This window comes from Sciurus carolinensis, chromosome 3 (genome assembly GCF_902686445.1).
Source record: "Sciurus carolinensis chromosome 3, mSciCar1.2, whole genome shotgun sequence".
Taxonomy (NCBI): Eukaryota; Metazoa; Chordata; class Mammalia; order Rodentia; family Sciuridae; genus Sciurus; species Sciurus carolinensis.
In genome coordinates, this window is record NC_062215.1 from 94,781,840 (window position 1) to 94,798,454 (window position 16,615).

The 16,615-nt window shown below is 35.0% G+C and overlaps 1 protein-coding gene across 1 annotated transcript in view; it reads left to right on the forward strand.

Annotated features, from left to right (window-relative positions):
• The window catches only part of Kynu (kynureninase), a 104,329-nt gene that overhangs the window by 23,576 nt on the left and 64,138 nt on the right, over positions 1 to 16,615 (forward strand). The window contains exon 4 of the mRNA XM_047545070.1: positions 7,111 to 7,193. Coding sequence (XP_047401026.1) covers positions 7,111 to 7,193 — 83 coding nt within the window. The remainder of the gene's footprint in view (positions 1 to 7,110; positions 7,194 to 16,615) is intronic.

The window sequence follows — 16,615 nt, forward strand, 5'->3', positions numbered from 1 at the left end:
ACTGGGATAGTAAGCATGTACCACCTTACTTTGTTCTTATTTTAAAAGCTATGATTCTACATCTCACAGGAAAAACTTAAAAATCACACAAATGGTTGTCTAATATTTGAACTATGGCAAAGAGAAACATTACGGATTGTGCTGTTCAGTACTTTTTGTTTTTGATGAAAAAGTTGAAGATCGGAATCGGGCCTAATGGCAAGTTAGTGTCAAGTTCAAGAGCAAAATTTTAACATATTTAAACACTTAAATCTCTCACTTATGCTCCCACATCTGTGTCATATGTAGTCATTTTATTTTATTTCTTTAGTGTGTAACAAAGGAGTTGATATTAAAGATGTTCCTGTCTTGTGATTAGTTCTTGGCTAAACTGTCAATACATTTATAAATAAGGAACTGAAGCCTGTTGAGGAGGTAAGAGGTTGGTCAGCAGAGAGCATTGTTCTACCTAAGAGCCTAACCTATTGAGAAAGATGTTTCACTGCTTAGCTAAGCAGGCTTGCTAACCAGGACCATTCTCCTTGTATCTCTTCTGTGCTACTTTTCTCTTCTCACAATGAAATGCTTCACTTTCTCTCCTTTCCTGACCCTAATCCTTGTGAGTCCAACCTTCTCAGTCACATTGACTATACTTCCCAAAATGTCAATTTTTTTTATTTGTACTGATTACCTCAGGATAATTAATGTTTCCATCTCCTTATTTATGTGTTTGAAGACTTTGAATTCCTCTCTTCTGGTTATTCATTAAGTATGTGGTGGGTTATTGTGAACTATAGTTCCCTCACTGTTTTGTAGAACACTGGAATTCATTGTCTGCTTAGGCACCAAGTATTTAACTTCCCAATAGTCTCTCTTGATTAGGCAGGTGAGTGGTATCTATTATCATTAGTTTCATATTATTAGTTATATTATAAACCCCTGGAGAAAAATAACCTAGTTTTATGTATTTTCTAACTTTCCCCAGTAACCACTGAAAATGTTGAAACTAGAATTATTTTTTAAATATTCAAATTTTTTATTTCTAAATTTTGAAGTAACTAAATGTGTTAAAATATTTTTAAAAATTGGAATATTTTAAAAATATTTTCTGATTATTTAAACTTGAAAAATTAATAAATATGAGCCAAAACTGAAGGCCAAGAAACAAAAGTTGAGAAAAATAAAACCAAACTAATTAAGAATTCTGAAAGCAAGATATTTTGCTCTCATAGGAACTCTGAATGTTTTCTTAGCCATTCTTCATTCTCCATGCTACTCGTCATTCATATTGAGAGGATTGTTCTTTAAAGTTTTGTTTACCCTGTGCAAATGAATTAGGTGACACTGCATAGTTCTTTCTTAATTTTCATGGTTAAGAATGAAAGTTTTCAAATTAATGTGAGAGTATATAATTTATTAAGCCTGCTATAACTTTATCTGCACAAGTTTTATGCATAAATTGCAAAACACATATCACCATGTTAGGAAGCATTTTGCACTAGCAGGTTTTAGTATTTAATAAATGAGGGTCATAGTTAATAAAAATGGTTGATATGCAATTTTTGGCCTTAATGTAAGAGAGAGCAGAGAATTAGATTGAATGGATATGAACTTTAGAGAGTGTCCTTGCCTCTTGGATATTCCTTCAACAAGGCTGTGTATTTTTATCCTCTAGGCATTTAAAACAGATGCTGTCCTGCTATTCTATTCATATCTTTGTGGTTATAGTATGTTAGTAAGGGATTGGTTGATTACTGCTAAGACATTAAAATTGTACTTGAGGAAAATGTTTCTCTTCCATAACAACTCCTATTGTCATAGTCTTACTTAAACCTTTTTACCTTGTTTTCATTAGATGATTCAGAAAGGAGATGCATTTTAATGCTTCAGGCAATGTAAACAATTAAAATTCTGACAAAAGATATGCATCCCATCCTTGCTTCCTGTGTTTTACCAAGACTTCTTGCTTTACGCTGTGGTAGCCTAGTCAACATCATGGCCCCACCTGCTCCTAAACGACAGTGGCATTTGAGAAGCATGCTTATATGTCAGTGCTTCCCTTCCTCACTCACATTTTATTCCCAAAGTGTTTATTATTATTATTTTGCTCCTCAATAGCTTGACTCAGTGGCACGTGCTTGTAATCCTAGGCACTCAGAGCAGGCAGGAGCATTGCAATTTCAAGGCCAGCCTGGGCAACTTAGTCAGCCCCTGTATCAAAATAAGAGTTGTGAATGTAGTTCCAAGGTAGAGTGCTACTGGGTTTAGTCCCCAGTCCCAGAGATAGATAGATGATAGATAGACAAAATAAATCCCATTTCTCATCCTTTTGAGCTAAGGCTCTGTTAGGAGGAAATAATTTCACCATTTTAGAACCTAGTTCACAATGAAGAAACGGCCTGCAAATTAACTGACAAATGAAAGATTAACTGGAGAAAGGATCATTTCACAACCAGGCTTCTGCACTGAAGGAGTAGCTCTCCCAGTAGCCAGGGCTAAGATTTACAACTCTGTTTAACTCAAGGGCTTCAATGGGAAAACGTAAAAGGTTCTACTGGGTTTTTTCATAGGGGTGCTAATGTCAGCGGGCAGTGTCCTCCTGACTGGGAGTCCCCCCAGGAAGGAAATGAATGGCAGCCGAATTTGTACCTCCACACGGGAAGCCTCATCTTCCCACTGAGAATAGAATGGCATTGTACATTTAGGAGGCTCTGCTCAGGTTTAGATGTTTCTTTCAGCTGCTGCTTTTCATCCAGATGTTTTCAGTTTCAGGTAGTCTTCCTGGAACTTTGGTGGGCTGTGGGTCCCATTAGTCCCCTCTCTATTGCTTTGGTTTCTGTAGTAAATCTCCCCTCCGTGTGTTCAGTTCTAGTGTGTACAGATGTAGGGTCTCTCATTGTGGTTTTAACTGATCGCCTATTCCTCTTTACCTCCTTCACGCCACCCCCTCCTACTCTACTCCTTGGCTGATACTCAAGGCTGGTCTGTGCCTTCCTCTCTTGACCAATGGAAGATTTTGATCAAAGAGAGCAAAACATTAGCTAAATAATCTAATATACATTGAAGTTAACTTATTAGTTGGAAAAGATTAACAATGTATTTACAATAACATTAAAAATTAGTGTACTTTGATGAAATAGGAAAATTATTAAGGGACATAAACATCAAGACTCTGACTGTCAAGGGCCTGTGAAACAGGAAATGCCCTTTACCTCACTCATGGATGACATCTTCTTCACTTTTTATGGCCTCTTGCAGGCATACTGCCTATCAAACTTATCTATAGCATAAACCATTTCTAGTTAAAATGCGGCTGCCTGATCTTATAATTACATAGTCACATCCTTGATTACTTACACTAAAGGAAAGTCAAGATTAGAAAGTACACTGAGAATTTGTTGTTGTTGTTGTTGTTTGTGCTGGGAATTAAAAACTTAAAAATATTTTAAGACCTGTATTAGTCTATTACTCCTGCTCCAGCACAGTGTCTGAGATGGGATAACTTACACAGAACAGAAATCCATTCTCTCAAAATTTTCCAAGATCAAGGGGTGGCAGATTTAGTGTCTGGTGAAGTCCTCTCTGCTTCAAGGATGAGGCTTCCTGCTAAGTCCTCACAAAGCAGTAGGAGCAAACACCTTTATCCCAACTCTTTCATAAGGAATGAATCTCATTCATAAGCGTTAGATACTCATGATTGAATCACCTCCTTAAATCCTCAACTCAATACTATTACACTGATAATCACATTTCAATTTACAGATTTCAAAAGAGCATATTCAGATGATGATAGATAGTAGCATTCAAATGGTATCTTCTAAAAAAATTGAATTTACTTAAAGCAAATCTATGAAAATATTTTCCTTAGAAGCACTTACTTCTGTGTTTGTCTTAAAATACATAATCATAATCATTGTTATTCTGCCATTTCATTTCATTTTGAGATTTCTAAAGTTGATCAATAACACTTTACTTAGAACAATATATTTGTTTTGTGAAATTACAACATTTAGATAATTTCAATAATCGTAAATAGAAATATTTTAGGATTGGATCCATTTGATAATAATGTTCAACAAAAATGTGCTCTAATAATAAGAAGCAACAATACACTTGAACCCTATGGGTCTGCTAGAGTAGAAAGGCAAGAAACTAAAAGATTTGATGGGAATATTTTATATTAAGTATTTACTAATGGCCTAGATTATTTAAAGGGGAATATCATAGGTTAATAATCATACTGTAAAGTTCAGCTGGAAGGCAATACTGTATCAGTCCTAAGGAGCAGGGTGTGAGTTTAAAAATGAATATTATTTTCCCAAGACAGAACCACACTTTAAGTCATATGCATTGTCAAAATCTGCTAGATAAGTAGTGTTCTCCTCCTTTTCACAGGAGGAGACACCTGCCACAGTTATGTCTTCAAAGGGATTCTTTCAAGAAGATTGACAATTAAGGAAAGAATATTTAAAGTGGAAAGTAGCCCATTAAATTACATATCAGAAACAATGGCTGACAATGACTTACTTTGTACAGGGCAAGGTGTGTACATCAAGGGCAGTGAGAAAGCGTGCCAGAGAAGTATTCTCCTGAAGACCCTTGTAGTCATCTCATTTAATAGGATCATTTTTTTTAAGGTATATGTATAAGAAAGTACATGGTATGACATGTTACAAAGAATTGCCAAAGTTTTGGTTGGTTTATTATCCACTGGTTAATGAGGACAAAATCTATAACCACATTAAGGAAGGCTATGAAATTTCATCTACTTTTGAGGAAAATTTTCTAAAAGTACATTTTTTTCTTTTGTAGAATGCAAAACCATGACCCTATTTTAAATAGATCCAAATTTGTATTAAATTCCTAATTAGATTTTATATATGGCAATCTAATTTCATGAGCAAATGCTGTTTGTAATCATCTCAGAAAACACCCCAGTCATGGCAATGATTTATGCTGTGGTAATGAGTTAACTCTCTCATGTTATCTTTTCCTTTCCAGTATTTGTAAAAGAAGATTGCAACTTTGCAACAACTATTTTAAGCAGCTTTGAATGGGAGCAATATAAGATATTTCTTAACTCTAATACATACGTTTGTAACTGCACTTTAATCTACATCAACTCTTTCTAATGACAGGCCACTTTACTTTGGGTTTATTTGGATAACACTTTCTAAATACATTTCACTACCTCAGGCTAGTAGGCTGACAAAATGAGGAAGCAGACTCCGTGTGTGATATTTTCAAGGGATGGAGATGCCAAAAGCGCTGCAGAAAAAAATGTATCCTTAAAGATTATTACCATGATGTCTACCAGAGTGAGGAGTAGGTGGCATAATATTCTGAGATATAAATTCTCTGAGGCAGAACATAGAATTTTACTACCTAAATGTAATAAGATGTATTGTGCTTTCAGCAAAGGCCATGGTGCGCTATGTGATTAAAATAAAAAAGGATCCAAGTATCTGTCTTTAACTACCATTTAATGATAATGATTTTTGTCTTTAGCATTTATATTAGAAGTCAAGAAGAAGGCAAGCTGCAGGCTATCTAATAATAATATGAATAATAATAACTAACAATTGCCCTTCTTTTCTTCCTTAGTTCTTAGCAGTCTATGTTTAGTCTGGAAATCCTCTTCCTTCATCTTAGTTTATATGGTAATAGAAATATTAGTTTAAAAATTGTGTTATACACCACATGCTGATGAAGGGAGTTTTAGCATTAGATTTACATAAGGAAAAAGGATCCAGCAAAGGGGTCTTATGTACCCATTTCGTTTATATGTTATCTCATTTATTTTTTATGGTAGCCCTGTAAGATACATATAGACATTCATTTACTATTACAAATGTGGACAATTATGTCCTGTGAGTTTCTCATAAATGTGGTCTCAACATCAGTAGAGACCTGGAGCTGGTTCACACTAGGTGATGAAACCAACTGCTAAATATGCAGAATTTTGTTGGTAACATGAAATAAGCTATGATGGGAGAATTTACCCCAAGAAAATCAATAAAGGCCAATAAACAGGGATTCCATCCTCAGGTCTCACCATTCTCTCTCCTCGTAGGTGTACTAGCTCACACTGCCAGCTTACTGAAATTTATTTCATGGTTTCAAACCCAGGCTACCATTACACAAAAAGAATATGCTTGTTTATTTCCTCCAAATCTCCAAAGTTTACATTAAGACCAATCTAACTTAGAGCTTCCTGAAATACAAGTACATAACAGAACTCGAGATACTTTCCTTTATCCTTTTTATAATTTCTTCTATATTTTTCAAGTGTATTTGCCTTCCTCATTTGATGAAAACTTCTTAAGACTTGAAGAACTATTAGGTGTTTTGTGTTTTCATATTATGCCTACTGGGATATTTACTAGAATAAAAATTAAACTGGAGTATGACAGTTGAATTGCCAGAAAATAGGTCAGGATGTAGTGTTGTAGTCAAATTTCATACATTTCTATTCAATTAACAGTTGTGTTTTAAAACTAAATTCATAATCATTTCAGTCTCTAGCCTAAAAAAAAGTATGTGTGTTTTAGTATAGACACTGCTACATACTGCAAGTATACAAGTAGAATATTCAAACAGTCTTGAAATTTTAAAAATAAAAGAAAAAAATAACATCTTTTATTCTACAATATAGCAAAATAATGAAATAATATGTGGGCAATTTCCTTATCCCTCAACAAAAAAGAAATCAAATTTTTAAAATAACAAATTAAAAAGCAGAGTCCCCAAAGCATTACTTTTGTTTTAAAACAGCATACTTTTATATAATTATTAAAACACTATGAAGGCCCACACAGAAATGTCTACTTGCTAATGCTGATATTTTAAATCAGGTATGGTGGGACACACCTATTTTCCTAATCTGGAGGCTGAGGGAGGAGTACTCAGAGTTCCAGGCCAGCCTGGGAAATTTAGTGAAACCCTATCTCAAAAATTTCAAAAAAGGTTTGAAGAAGTTTCTCAGTGATAGAACACTCCTGGGTTTAATTGACAGTACACAAAAGAAAAAAAAAAGTTGATATTTGAGAAATTACAGACATAAACATACATATATGTACATAACATGCACACAGAAAGCTAAGAAATGTTAATGTCTCTTTTCAATTTTAGGGGAGGTTATGGGCATGAAGTAGGAAAACGCCCTTGGATTACAGGTGATGAGAGCATTTTAGGCCTTATGAAGGACATCGTAGGTAAGTACCGAATTCAGTGAGTTCCCCCACCCACCCACCCTAATTGTCATTAGGGTCATTTAGTTATAAACATGAGTTATAAAGTCAAAATTTTATTGAATAATATGCTAATTTTCTACCCTAATCCATAACAATAAAGGATAACTATACCTTTTGTTTAGATTTGTTCATTCAAAGGTTGCTATGATGAAAATTACCAGATTATTTGGTACAAAAATGAAATGCACCTATTATTATATTTTCTTGTATATCTTTAAGCTAATATACCCCTATGTAAAACTTGTGCATTTTTATTAATTTACAGTTCAACACATTTCAGTCTAGGGATGTAGATCAGTGGTATATCATGTGTAGTATGTCTGAGGCCCTGGGTTTCATCCCCAGCACTACCAAAAACAAAATTATAAAAATAAACCTCAGTAAATTTTATATAATATCAGTACATGACAAAACAAACACTAAATTTCACATGTTAAAACTATAAGTTATTAATCATATCTTGGCTCATTTCAACTTAATCCCTGGTGATCTATTTAAATTTGAGCTAAATGTATTTGAAAATAATACATCTGATCTGTTTTGATGCTCTCATGCATTTCTTAAAGTGAATTATATATACTATTGAAGGTATGCAACATAGTTTTAGATGGTAAAGTATTAAACATTTTGGAAAAAGTTATTCATTTAATTGGGTTGAATAATCAGCATTGATTGAAATCTTACATGAAATTTAGAGCACTGATCAAAAAAATAATGATGCTTCAGAACTGATTAATGTTATTTGGAAATATTTGAATAAATTTTGAGAAACTTTTAAAATTTCTTTGTAAGCCCTCAATCCCTTACAAATTTAAAAATATCTCTATTGGTGTTACCCATATTGCTTTATCTGACTTGAATCCAGGCCAGTAATCAGGTGATTGGAAGAAAATGGAATTAGAGTGGGCAAAGTAGGCTGGTAAAGCACTTGCCTACCATGTACAAGACCCTGGTTTCATCTAACACGCACATGCACACACACACACAAATATTGTCGTCAAGACCCAGGTATTGGTGGTATGCACTTGTAAACCTAGCTACTCAGGAGGCTAAGGCATGAAGATCAGTTGAGTTCAGGAGTGAAAGAACAGCCTGGGCAACTTAGAAAGATCCTATCTCAAAAACAAAGAAAAATTACAGTGGGGGATATAGGACTTAAATTCAGAAAGAATTAGGACAAATCATTAAAATCTGTGAAATATCTTGTATATTCGAAAAATAAATATTGCACCTTTGCTAGTACTTGTGATAGGTCCTGAAAGGAAATTTTGAAAACAATACTATTTTAATTCTCATGAGACTCCCAGTAAAGGAAGTTACAAAGTAACGCAAAATGCACACAAACACAAGCAAGTAAAATATAAAGAAACAAAAAATGAATCATTGTAACCCATGCTACAAAAGATATATAATTTTCTAGTTGATGGAAGACTGACATGTACTTAATTACTCTTTTTTTTTTTCCCTGAAATCTTACAAAGCTCTTAAAGGAATTAGGGGAAAAATGTAAACTACCCCCCCAAAAAGAACTAAATAGAAAGGCAAAGGAGATGATACCAATGACATGTTATGAGTTGGCAATCAAGGGAACAAGTGGTAACTGCTTAGGTAAAAAAAATAAATAAATAAAAATTAAATCAAATTTAAGTCTCCCAATGGTAAAAAATGGAAAGTTACCAACTTTACCTTTCAGATCTTTCAAAGGCTTCAATATTACTCTAATTAAACACCTTTAGAAATTAAGGTGAAAACAGATTTGTGAAAACAGATTTGTATAAAATGTAATCAGAATACCAACATGTCTGTTTTTGTCAGCTTTTTCACTACTGTGACACGAAGACCCCACCAGAACAATTTTAGAGAAGGAAAAGTTTATTTCAGGGCTCACAGTTTCAGAAGTCTCAGGTCCATAGACAGCCAGCTCCATTCCTCAGGGGTCCAGGTAAAGTTGAACATCATGGTAAAAGAATGTGGCAGAGGGAAGCAGCTCATATGATGATCAGAAAGCAAGGAGAGAGAAAGAGAGTGAGAGAGAGAGAGAGAGATCTCCACTTGCCAAATAGAAACATGTACCATGAAGCCATGCTTCCAATGTCCTATGTCCTTCAGCCACACCCCACCTGGCTTCAATTACCACTCAATTAATCCCATCAGTGATTACTCCCCTGATATGTATTAAGGCTCTCATAATCCAATCATTTCTCCTTCTTGCTTTGTCTCACAAGTGAGCTTTGGGGGGACACCTCACATCCAAACCATAATAATGCCAGTTCATGCTTCCAGGTGAATCTTCCTAGACCTTTCTCCAGGAGAAAACTGATTAGTTTCTGAGGAAGGGAGAAAAAACAACACTGGAACCCAATTTCAAGGCTGCCCACAGTTGAATACCAATATTTGGGATACGGATATTGGTAGTGAAGAATCAGGTTTCTCCAAAGTTGGCTCTGCAGATGATGGAGGAGCTAATGCCTCAAAGTTCTATCTGGTCAGCTCAGGGGCACAAATGGCTTTATGGGAAGAAAAGGAGGCAGAGATGTTTAAGGGTGTTGAGTTCTCTTATCAGCTGGGGTTAGCATCTTCTCCAGAATGTTAAGAGTGGACTTCAGCCTTCTGGGGGCACCTTCTGCTATTGGATTAAGGCTTTGCCCTATACCAATTTGGGGAGAAACAACTCAGTTCATAAAATTTACAGAGTAAAAGCCAACTCTACTGCTCTGGGTCCAAGGTGAAGAAGAACATCATGGTGGAAGGGCATGATGAAAGAGCACCGCTCCATTGATGGTGGCCAGAAAGCAGAGAGAAAAAGAGGAAGAGGCTGTAGGCAAGATGAACCCTTTCAGGACATACCCCCAGTGACCCACTGATCCAGTCATGCCACACCTACCTTCAATTATCACCCAGTCAGTGCATTCAAACTAGGTTATTGCTCTTATAATTTAATCATTTCGCCTCTAAATATTCTTTCATTAACATGGAAGCCTTGGAGAGATACCTCATATCCAAACAATAATAGCTACTATGTTTGCAAAGATATTCATATTTAATATGCTCCAATTAAAAAGCCCTTAAGAACAACCTGTTTTGGGGTTGTTGACCTCATGAACATGTAAACTATTCAAAAATTTAGAAGGAAAAAAAATCCTTAATTGAAGAGTTTCAAGCAAAACCTTACTTCTTCCTGTCAGTAATTATTGAGTATACACTATACAAATTTCTATTTGCTTAATATGGCTATGTTATAGAATCGAAATACTAATGTAACAGATTAATTCTATGAGAGAGATATTATTTAAAAAATTATATATAAATTTCCATAGGCCAAAAATATAGCAATGATTGAACATAACATTCAGAAGTTTGGATGCGAAGTATTTTAGGGTTAATGCATTTAGGCTCAGTGTGTAGGACCTGGGTCAAAGACTTTCACAGGAAGCCCTAGGGTGAATCTGTGCTGTCATGATTCTTTGATCTAGAACACATGACCAGAATCTTTGGAATCTGATCCCAGTAAAAGCCAAAACCAAGCATCTCCTGCCATACCACCAGGTGACAGAACACTTGATCCAGTTATCAGAATTACCTAAAGCATATATTTTGAAGGATGATCTGAATAAACCAGGATTGCATTTAAAGGTGTGTTGAATTGTTCAAGCCTTGATGTGCATTCAGTTTTTTGAAAGTCAGTTGTATTCATCAAAATGTCTAATATATAAACAAATGAACAAAAAACTGGAAAAAATTCTTGGAAAAATTTACCATGAATGTATGCTTTCCTTATCAGTGGTTTTTTTCTTCTGTTTACTAGGTTTGCTTTGAGAAAATAAGTTGAATTCTAATCTTGTTATTTTGTTCTTAATAATTATCATCCTCTAAAGAGGAGTTAAAATGTTTATACAAAGGCCAGGGAAGTGGTAAGGTGATATTCTGTAGTGAGATTTATTTATGAAGCCAGTAAACTCTAAAAAGAGATTTCCTTTGACCACTTAAAAGTTTATTGCTCTATTGCAACTAATTAAATGTGCAAGTGTTTTGTTGCCCAATAAATACATGCATGTCACATAAAGATCCCCCAAATTTTAAACCAGCCACTTATAATTGTTACTAAGTAAAAAGAAAAAGAGACAATAAATATTCAGTTTATTTAGAAAAGTAAAAGGATTTAATATATTTTTTTCAAAAAGCATGTAAAGAAAATTAAATTAAACTGAAATTTTCTTCTGTCCTCATAAAAAGTCAGACAATACATATTCTGGGGTTTTCAAAACTAGCAACCAATTCTGACACTGAAACTTAGCTTTTTCACTATTGACTAAATGATGATCTGACCAGCATAATTGTAGAGTAGGAAAGGATTATTTGAGGGTTCATGGTTTCAGATGTCTTAGGCAATAGAAGGGGGCTTCATTCCTCTGGGCTCTAGGTGAGGTAGAACATTGTGGTCAAAGACTGTAGCAGAGGCAAGCATCTCACACCATCAGGAAGCAGAGAGAAGGAGTATCTCCACTCTCCAGATACAAAATATACACACCATAACCACACTCCAATTCCGATTCCCTCCAGTCACATCCTACCACTTCAGTTACCACTCAGTTAATTCCTATAAGGACTGGGTTAAAACTTTTACAACCCAATCATTTCTCCGCTGAACCTTCTTGCATTGTCTCATACGTGAGCTTTAGGGGGACACCTCATATCCAAACCATAACAAACTCTGTGTTCAAAAATTCAGTTCAATTATGACACTAACTTTCCAGATTTGGTGCACATTCCATAGATCAAGGGATCAACGCCTCTAGACTTCCCCCAATTGTGAGGCCAGTCACAGGTTCAGGGATCATTCATTCTTCTGACTGACCATCTACATACTGAGGGGTTTCAATGCCACCTCCTTGGATTTGATAATCTGCTAGAGCAGGTCACACATTCAGGGAAACCCTTTATTCACATTGATCAGTTTATTATAATAACTACAACTCAGCAACAATTAATGCAAGGGATATAGAACACAAGGTCACATGGGAGGGGTGGGAGGCAGGGAACACCCATGCCTTCTCTAAGCCTCTCACCTCTCAGAAATTAGATCTACAACTCAGAACCCCTCTGAATCTCATTGTTCAAGAGTTTTTATATAGCTCAGTCTCCAGACACCCTCCCATCCCAGGAGGAGGCTGGTGGATGAGGCTGAATGTTCTAGTCTTGTTCATTGTGATGACCAGTTCCACCTGACATAATCTGGAAACCTCATTAGAGTCACCATAACAGCATAAACCTAAGTGTTTTTTCTAAAGACATTCTGATCATTTGGGGAAGATCCATACATTTCAGGAACTCTGAGCCAGTATTGGGAAAAAGGTCAATTATTTATTATACCTCATGTGGCTATATTATAGAATCATATCAGCATCTCGATATGTTCTTCACCTCAGAACTTCTCTGAATTTTTTATTTTCAGTGATTTAGTCTTCTGTTGTCTTTGTTTTCGGATACTGTATCAATGAAATTAGAGATGATTTGGCTCCAAAATATAATAAGGGACATAAAAAATAATTGTTTCTTGGAATGGACAAATTCTGCTTTGTAGACATGAAACTCGATAAAATATATTTTAAATATATACATATATAACTTCTCAAAACCTCAAACCTCAAACCTTATATGACAAATGCATTCCTACATTTCACATGAAATGTTTTCAGTAAATGAAAGTGCTTGTTTGGTTAATGATTATTTTGTTAAATATCTATTTTCTTCTCTACAGCTCATAATTTATTGGGAGAAATATCGCTACTATTTGGTTGTTATTGTTGTTATTGACCTATAGGCTAAAAATTGATATTGTCTATAAAAGTGAATTTAAGCAATATTTTAAACTTGACTTTTTAAAATATCAGTAACTATTATCTCCCAAATTTCCTTTACTTCTAAAATTGTATAGAGAAATGTTCTTTAAGTCAAATTAAAAATTAATTCACCACTTACTTTAATAAAAACATATTCTCTTAGAAGGTATGTGTGTGTGTGTGTGTGCGTGTCAACAAAAAGGCAATTTAAAGATCTAAATCTTTAAATTTTTAAAAATTATTTTAAATTTCTTAAATTTTAATTTTTTTGATTTCCAGATTTGAGTAATACTTCCATAAAATAGAATAAGTGTTACATGAATGAGTTAAGCAGAAAAATTGGGTTTTATAGACAGAAGTTTGATGAAATCAGGAATAAGGAACAGAAAATTAATTGTTCCTTTCAAAGTTACCTTCCTTGCAAGGCAGAGACTAGAGACAGACTGACTGGTTAATACCAGGTTATTTTAGAGTAGCTAACTTTTTTTGTAAAAGGATAAAGGCAAAGGGCACTTCATTGTCATGCCAAGCAGAAACGGCCAGTTTGGGATTTTGGGCTTTCTGTCTAATCCTGATTTCTCAGATCAGATAAGCTGCTTAGTTTCACTTGGTGTCTTGGAACATTAGCATAAGTGACTCCATTTTTATTTTTAGCTTGATATTTTGGTGCCCAGTACAGAAGCTTTGTCCAAAACAATGCCTTCCTGTAATTTTATTTAACAGTGTATTGTTTTTTGTTGTTGAAAATCCATGCAGTCTCCTCTCTTGCCTTGGTTTCTAGGAATAGAAAGTTCTAAGAAAAATTTTGTCAAGTTTGAAGTATGAAAAACATTTAATTGATTCTAATTTCTCATCTTCACATACCATACTACACTTGCTTAGTTTTTGTGTTGTGGGGCACAACTTAAGAACAGACAGATCACCACTGAGAAGTCCAAATTTGAAAGTCTTTATTAGCCGGCTGGCTGACTGTCTCACACAATGCCCAAAATGGCTACTTGGAGAACAGCCCTGACCATTGGGTTGCAGGGGTTTTTATACCATAAATTAGTACATCAAACACAAATGTCTATTGCTATGTTTCAAAACTACAAACTAACATCATGAGATCTAAAATCATAGCAGAAGAGGAAGTGGGTCAAAAGGACCTTAGCTAGGTACAAGTTAAAGAATAGTTATTAATGTCTAGACAATCGTTGCTGACATGGTACACTGTTCAAGAAAACTAGGAATCAAAAAGAGAACAATTTCACATTATATAAGAACTGCCAATTTGTGTTACCAAACATGCTATACTAAGCAACTGTAGATGGGTACAGAGGCGGAGTGTTCTCACGGGAGAAACATTTCCTACATAACATGGAGTCTCAGGGTAAAATGGATTCTGTTTAGTCATTGACCACATAACCTGGTCTACATTTCCATGGAGTCAAATATGTCAACCCGTCACATTTTGGTTTTGTTTTTTTTTTTTTTTCCTTTTTTTTTTTTTTTTTTTCTTTAGGGAAGGGGGTAGTCCTGGGGATTAAACCCAGGATGCTCTATCACCAAACTAAAACCCAGTCCTTTTTATTTTTTATTTTATTTTATTTTTTATTTCAAGATAGGGTCTTGCTAAATTACCCAGGCTGACCTCGAACTTGTAATCCTCCTACTTCAGCCTCTTGAGTCACTGGGATTATAGGTGTGTGCCAGTATACTGGCTTCTTTTTTCTTTCTATGATGTGCTGGGGATAGAATCCAGGGTCGTGGCATACCACTAAGCCCCGCTCCAGTTGCATTCCTAATCGTTCTCACTCTGACATACATTGTGTAATGCAAGAAACTTCTGTGGAAATTTCTTTGGAAGTAGATGTAGTTTTAAACCATAAAATAATTAAAATAATTACATGGTATCTACAGTAAGCAATAGCAAACGTCAAATGTATTCTTCCCTACTTCCTAGGTTATCTAACTCTGTTGTGGACAGATACATTGTATAATTTGGGTTATGATTAAATTTTCCAGGTTCCATAGTCTTTATTTTACCATAAAATTTCTCAAAAAGAAGTAGCAAGAGAGTAATAAAAATTAGTATGTGTACAAATTGATGGAGTAGTTTGAAGAGAAAAAGAAAATGAACAACCATATTTATTCAAAGACTTAGAAAAGAATTTTGATTTTAGACATAAAGAAAAACTATTAATAAAACATTTTATATAGAGCCAACAATTCCACAAAACATTGAATAACTTTCCCTTATAATTAATGTCATATTATCAAGATGCTAGAAATAGAACTGCTGAAAAATATTATTAGTATTATTATTAAGCCTACTTCTCCCTGGATACATAAAAATCACAAAGGGTTAGATACATGCACTTGAGCTTATAAAAATGTTGCAATGTGATCATAAATGTGCTTTATGTAATTTGTGGTTGACCCTCAGAAATGCAGTAATCCTTGGAAACTCTACCCCAGCAGTTACAGACCCTCTGCTATATACTAGTCATCTCTAGAGGCCATAGAAATTTGATACTTGAAAAATAGAGTTTAAAAATCTTAGACTTAGCCTAATTACAAATGTGACAAACAAATTCATCATAGCATTTGCATCTGCTTAATAAAATATACAGAATATGATATGGCAGTTATGAGATCACAAATGAACACTTTTATCAAACAATAAGAAACTTGGGGCTTTGTCATCTCACTTTGCAAAAGATTTGAAATTATACTATTAGAAAAACACAGCAGGAAATTGCTTATGAGCCTGGATCTCCTATATTTGACTTATAGGGAGTATCTTATTAGCAATGCTTCCAAATGTAATTACAGAGCAAAGAAAAAAAAAACATATTTATTTTCCTAAGAAATTTTGGGTAAGTTAGTTCTCTTTGAATCTCAGTTTTCTCAGCAATAAAAAGAGAAAAATCAAAGTATGCAGAGACATGTTTGGGTAACCCTAAGATGGCGGCTGGTGTTGAGCCAAGAGGTGGCGCATAATTAGTGTTAACACGGCATGATCTACTTTTGCCTGATTAGTTAATGTCTCCTCTGCACTAGTGGTCAACAGATGTTTCTCATTCTTAATTGGTACCGTGGCACATGCTCCAACTGTGCTACTTAATCCTGAGCTGATTGGCTGCCTTAGGTACATAAGACATGCACCTATAGGAAGCACCTCAGATAAGCAGCACCTCTGATAGATCCCAGAATGAAGATCGCAGATGGTAGAATGCGGGGGTCGCAGATCACAGATTGCAGGATTAAGCAGACAACTCTAGGTTGTAGGTCACAGGACGCACCACTAAGAAGCACCTCTGATAGAAAGCACCTCTGATAGCACACACCTCTAGCACGCATCTTTAGGATGCAGGATACAGGACACACCTCTAAGAAGAAGCAGCAGACCTCTAAGAAGAAGCAGCAGAATTCTAAGAAGTAGCACCTCTAAAATTAAGCAAAGTCTTTCTTCCTCTAAGCAAAGTCTCTCTTCCTCTAAGCAAAGTCTTTCTTCCTCTCAAAGCCTTTCTTCCTCTAAAACTAAAAGTAAGCAAAGCC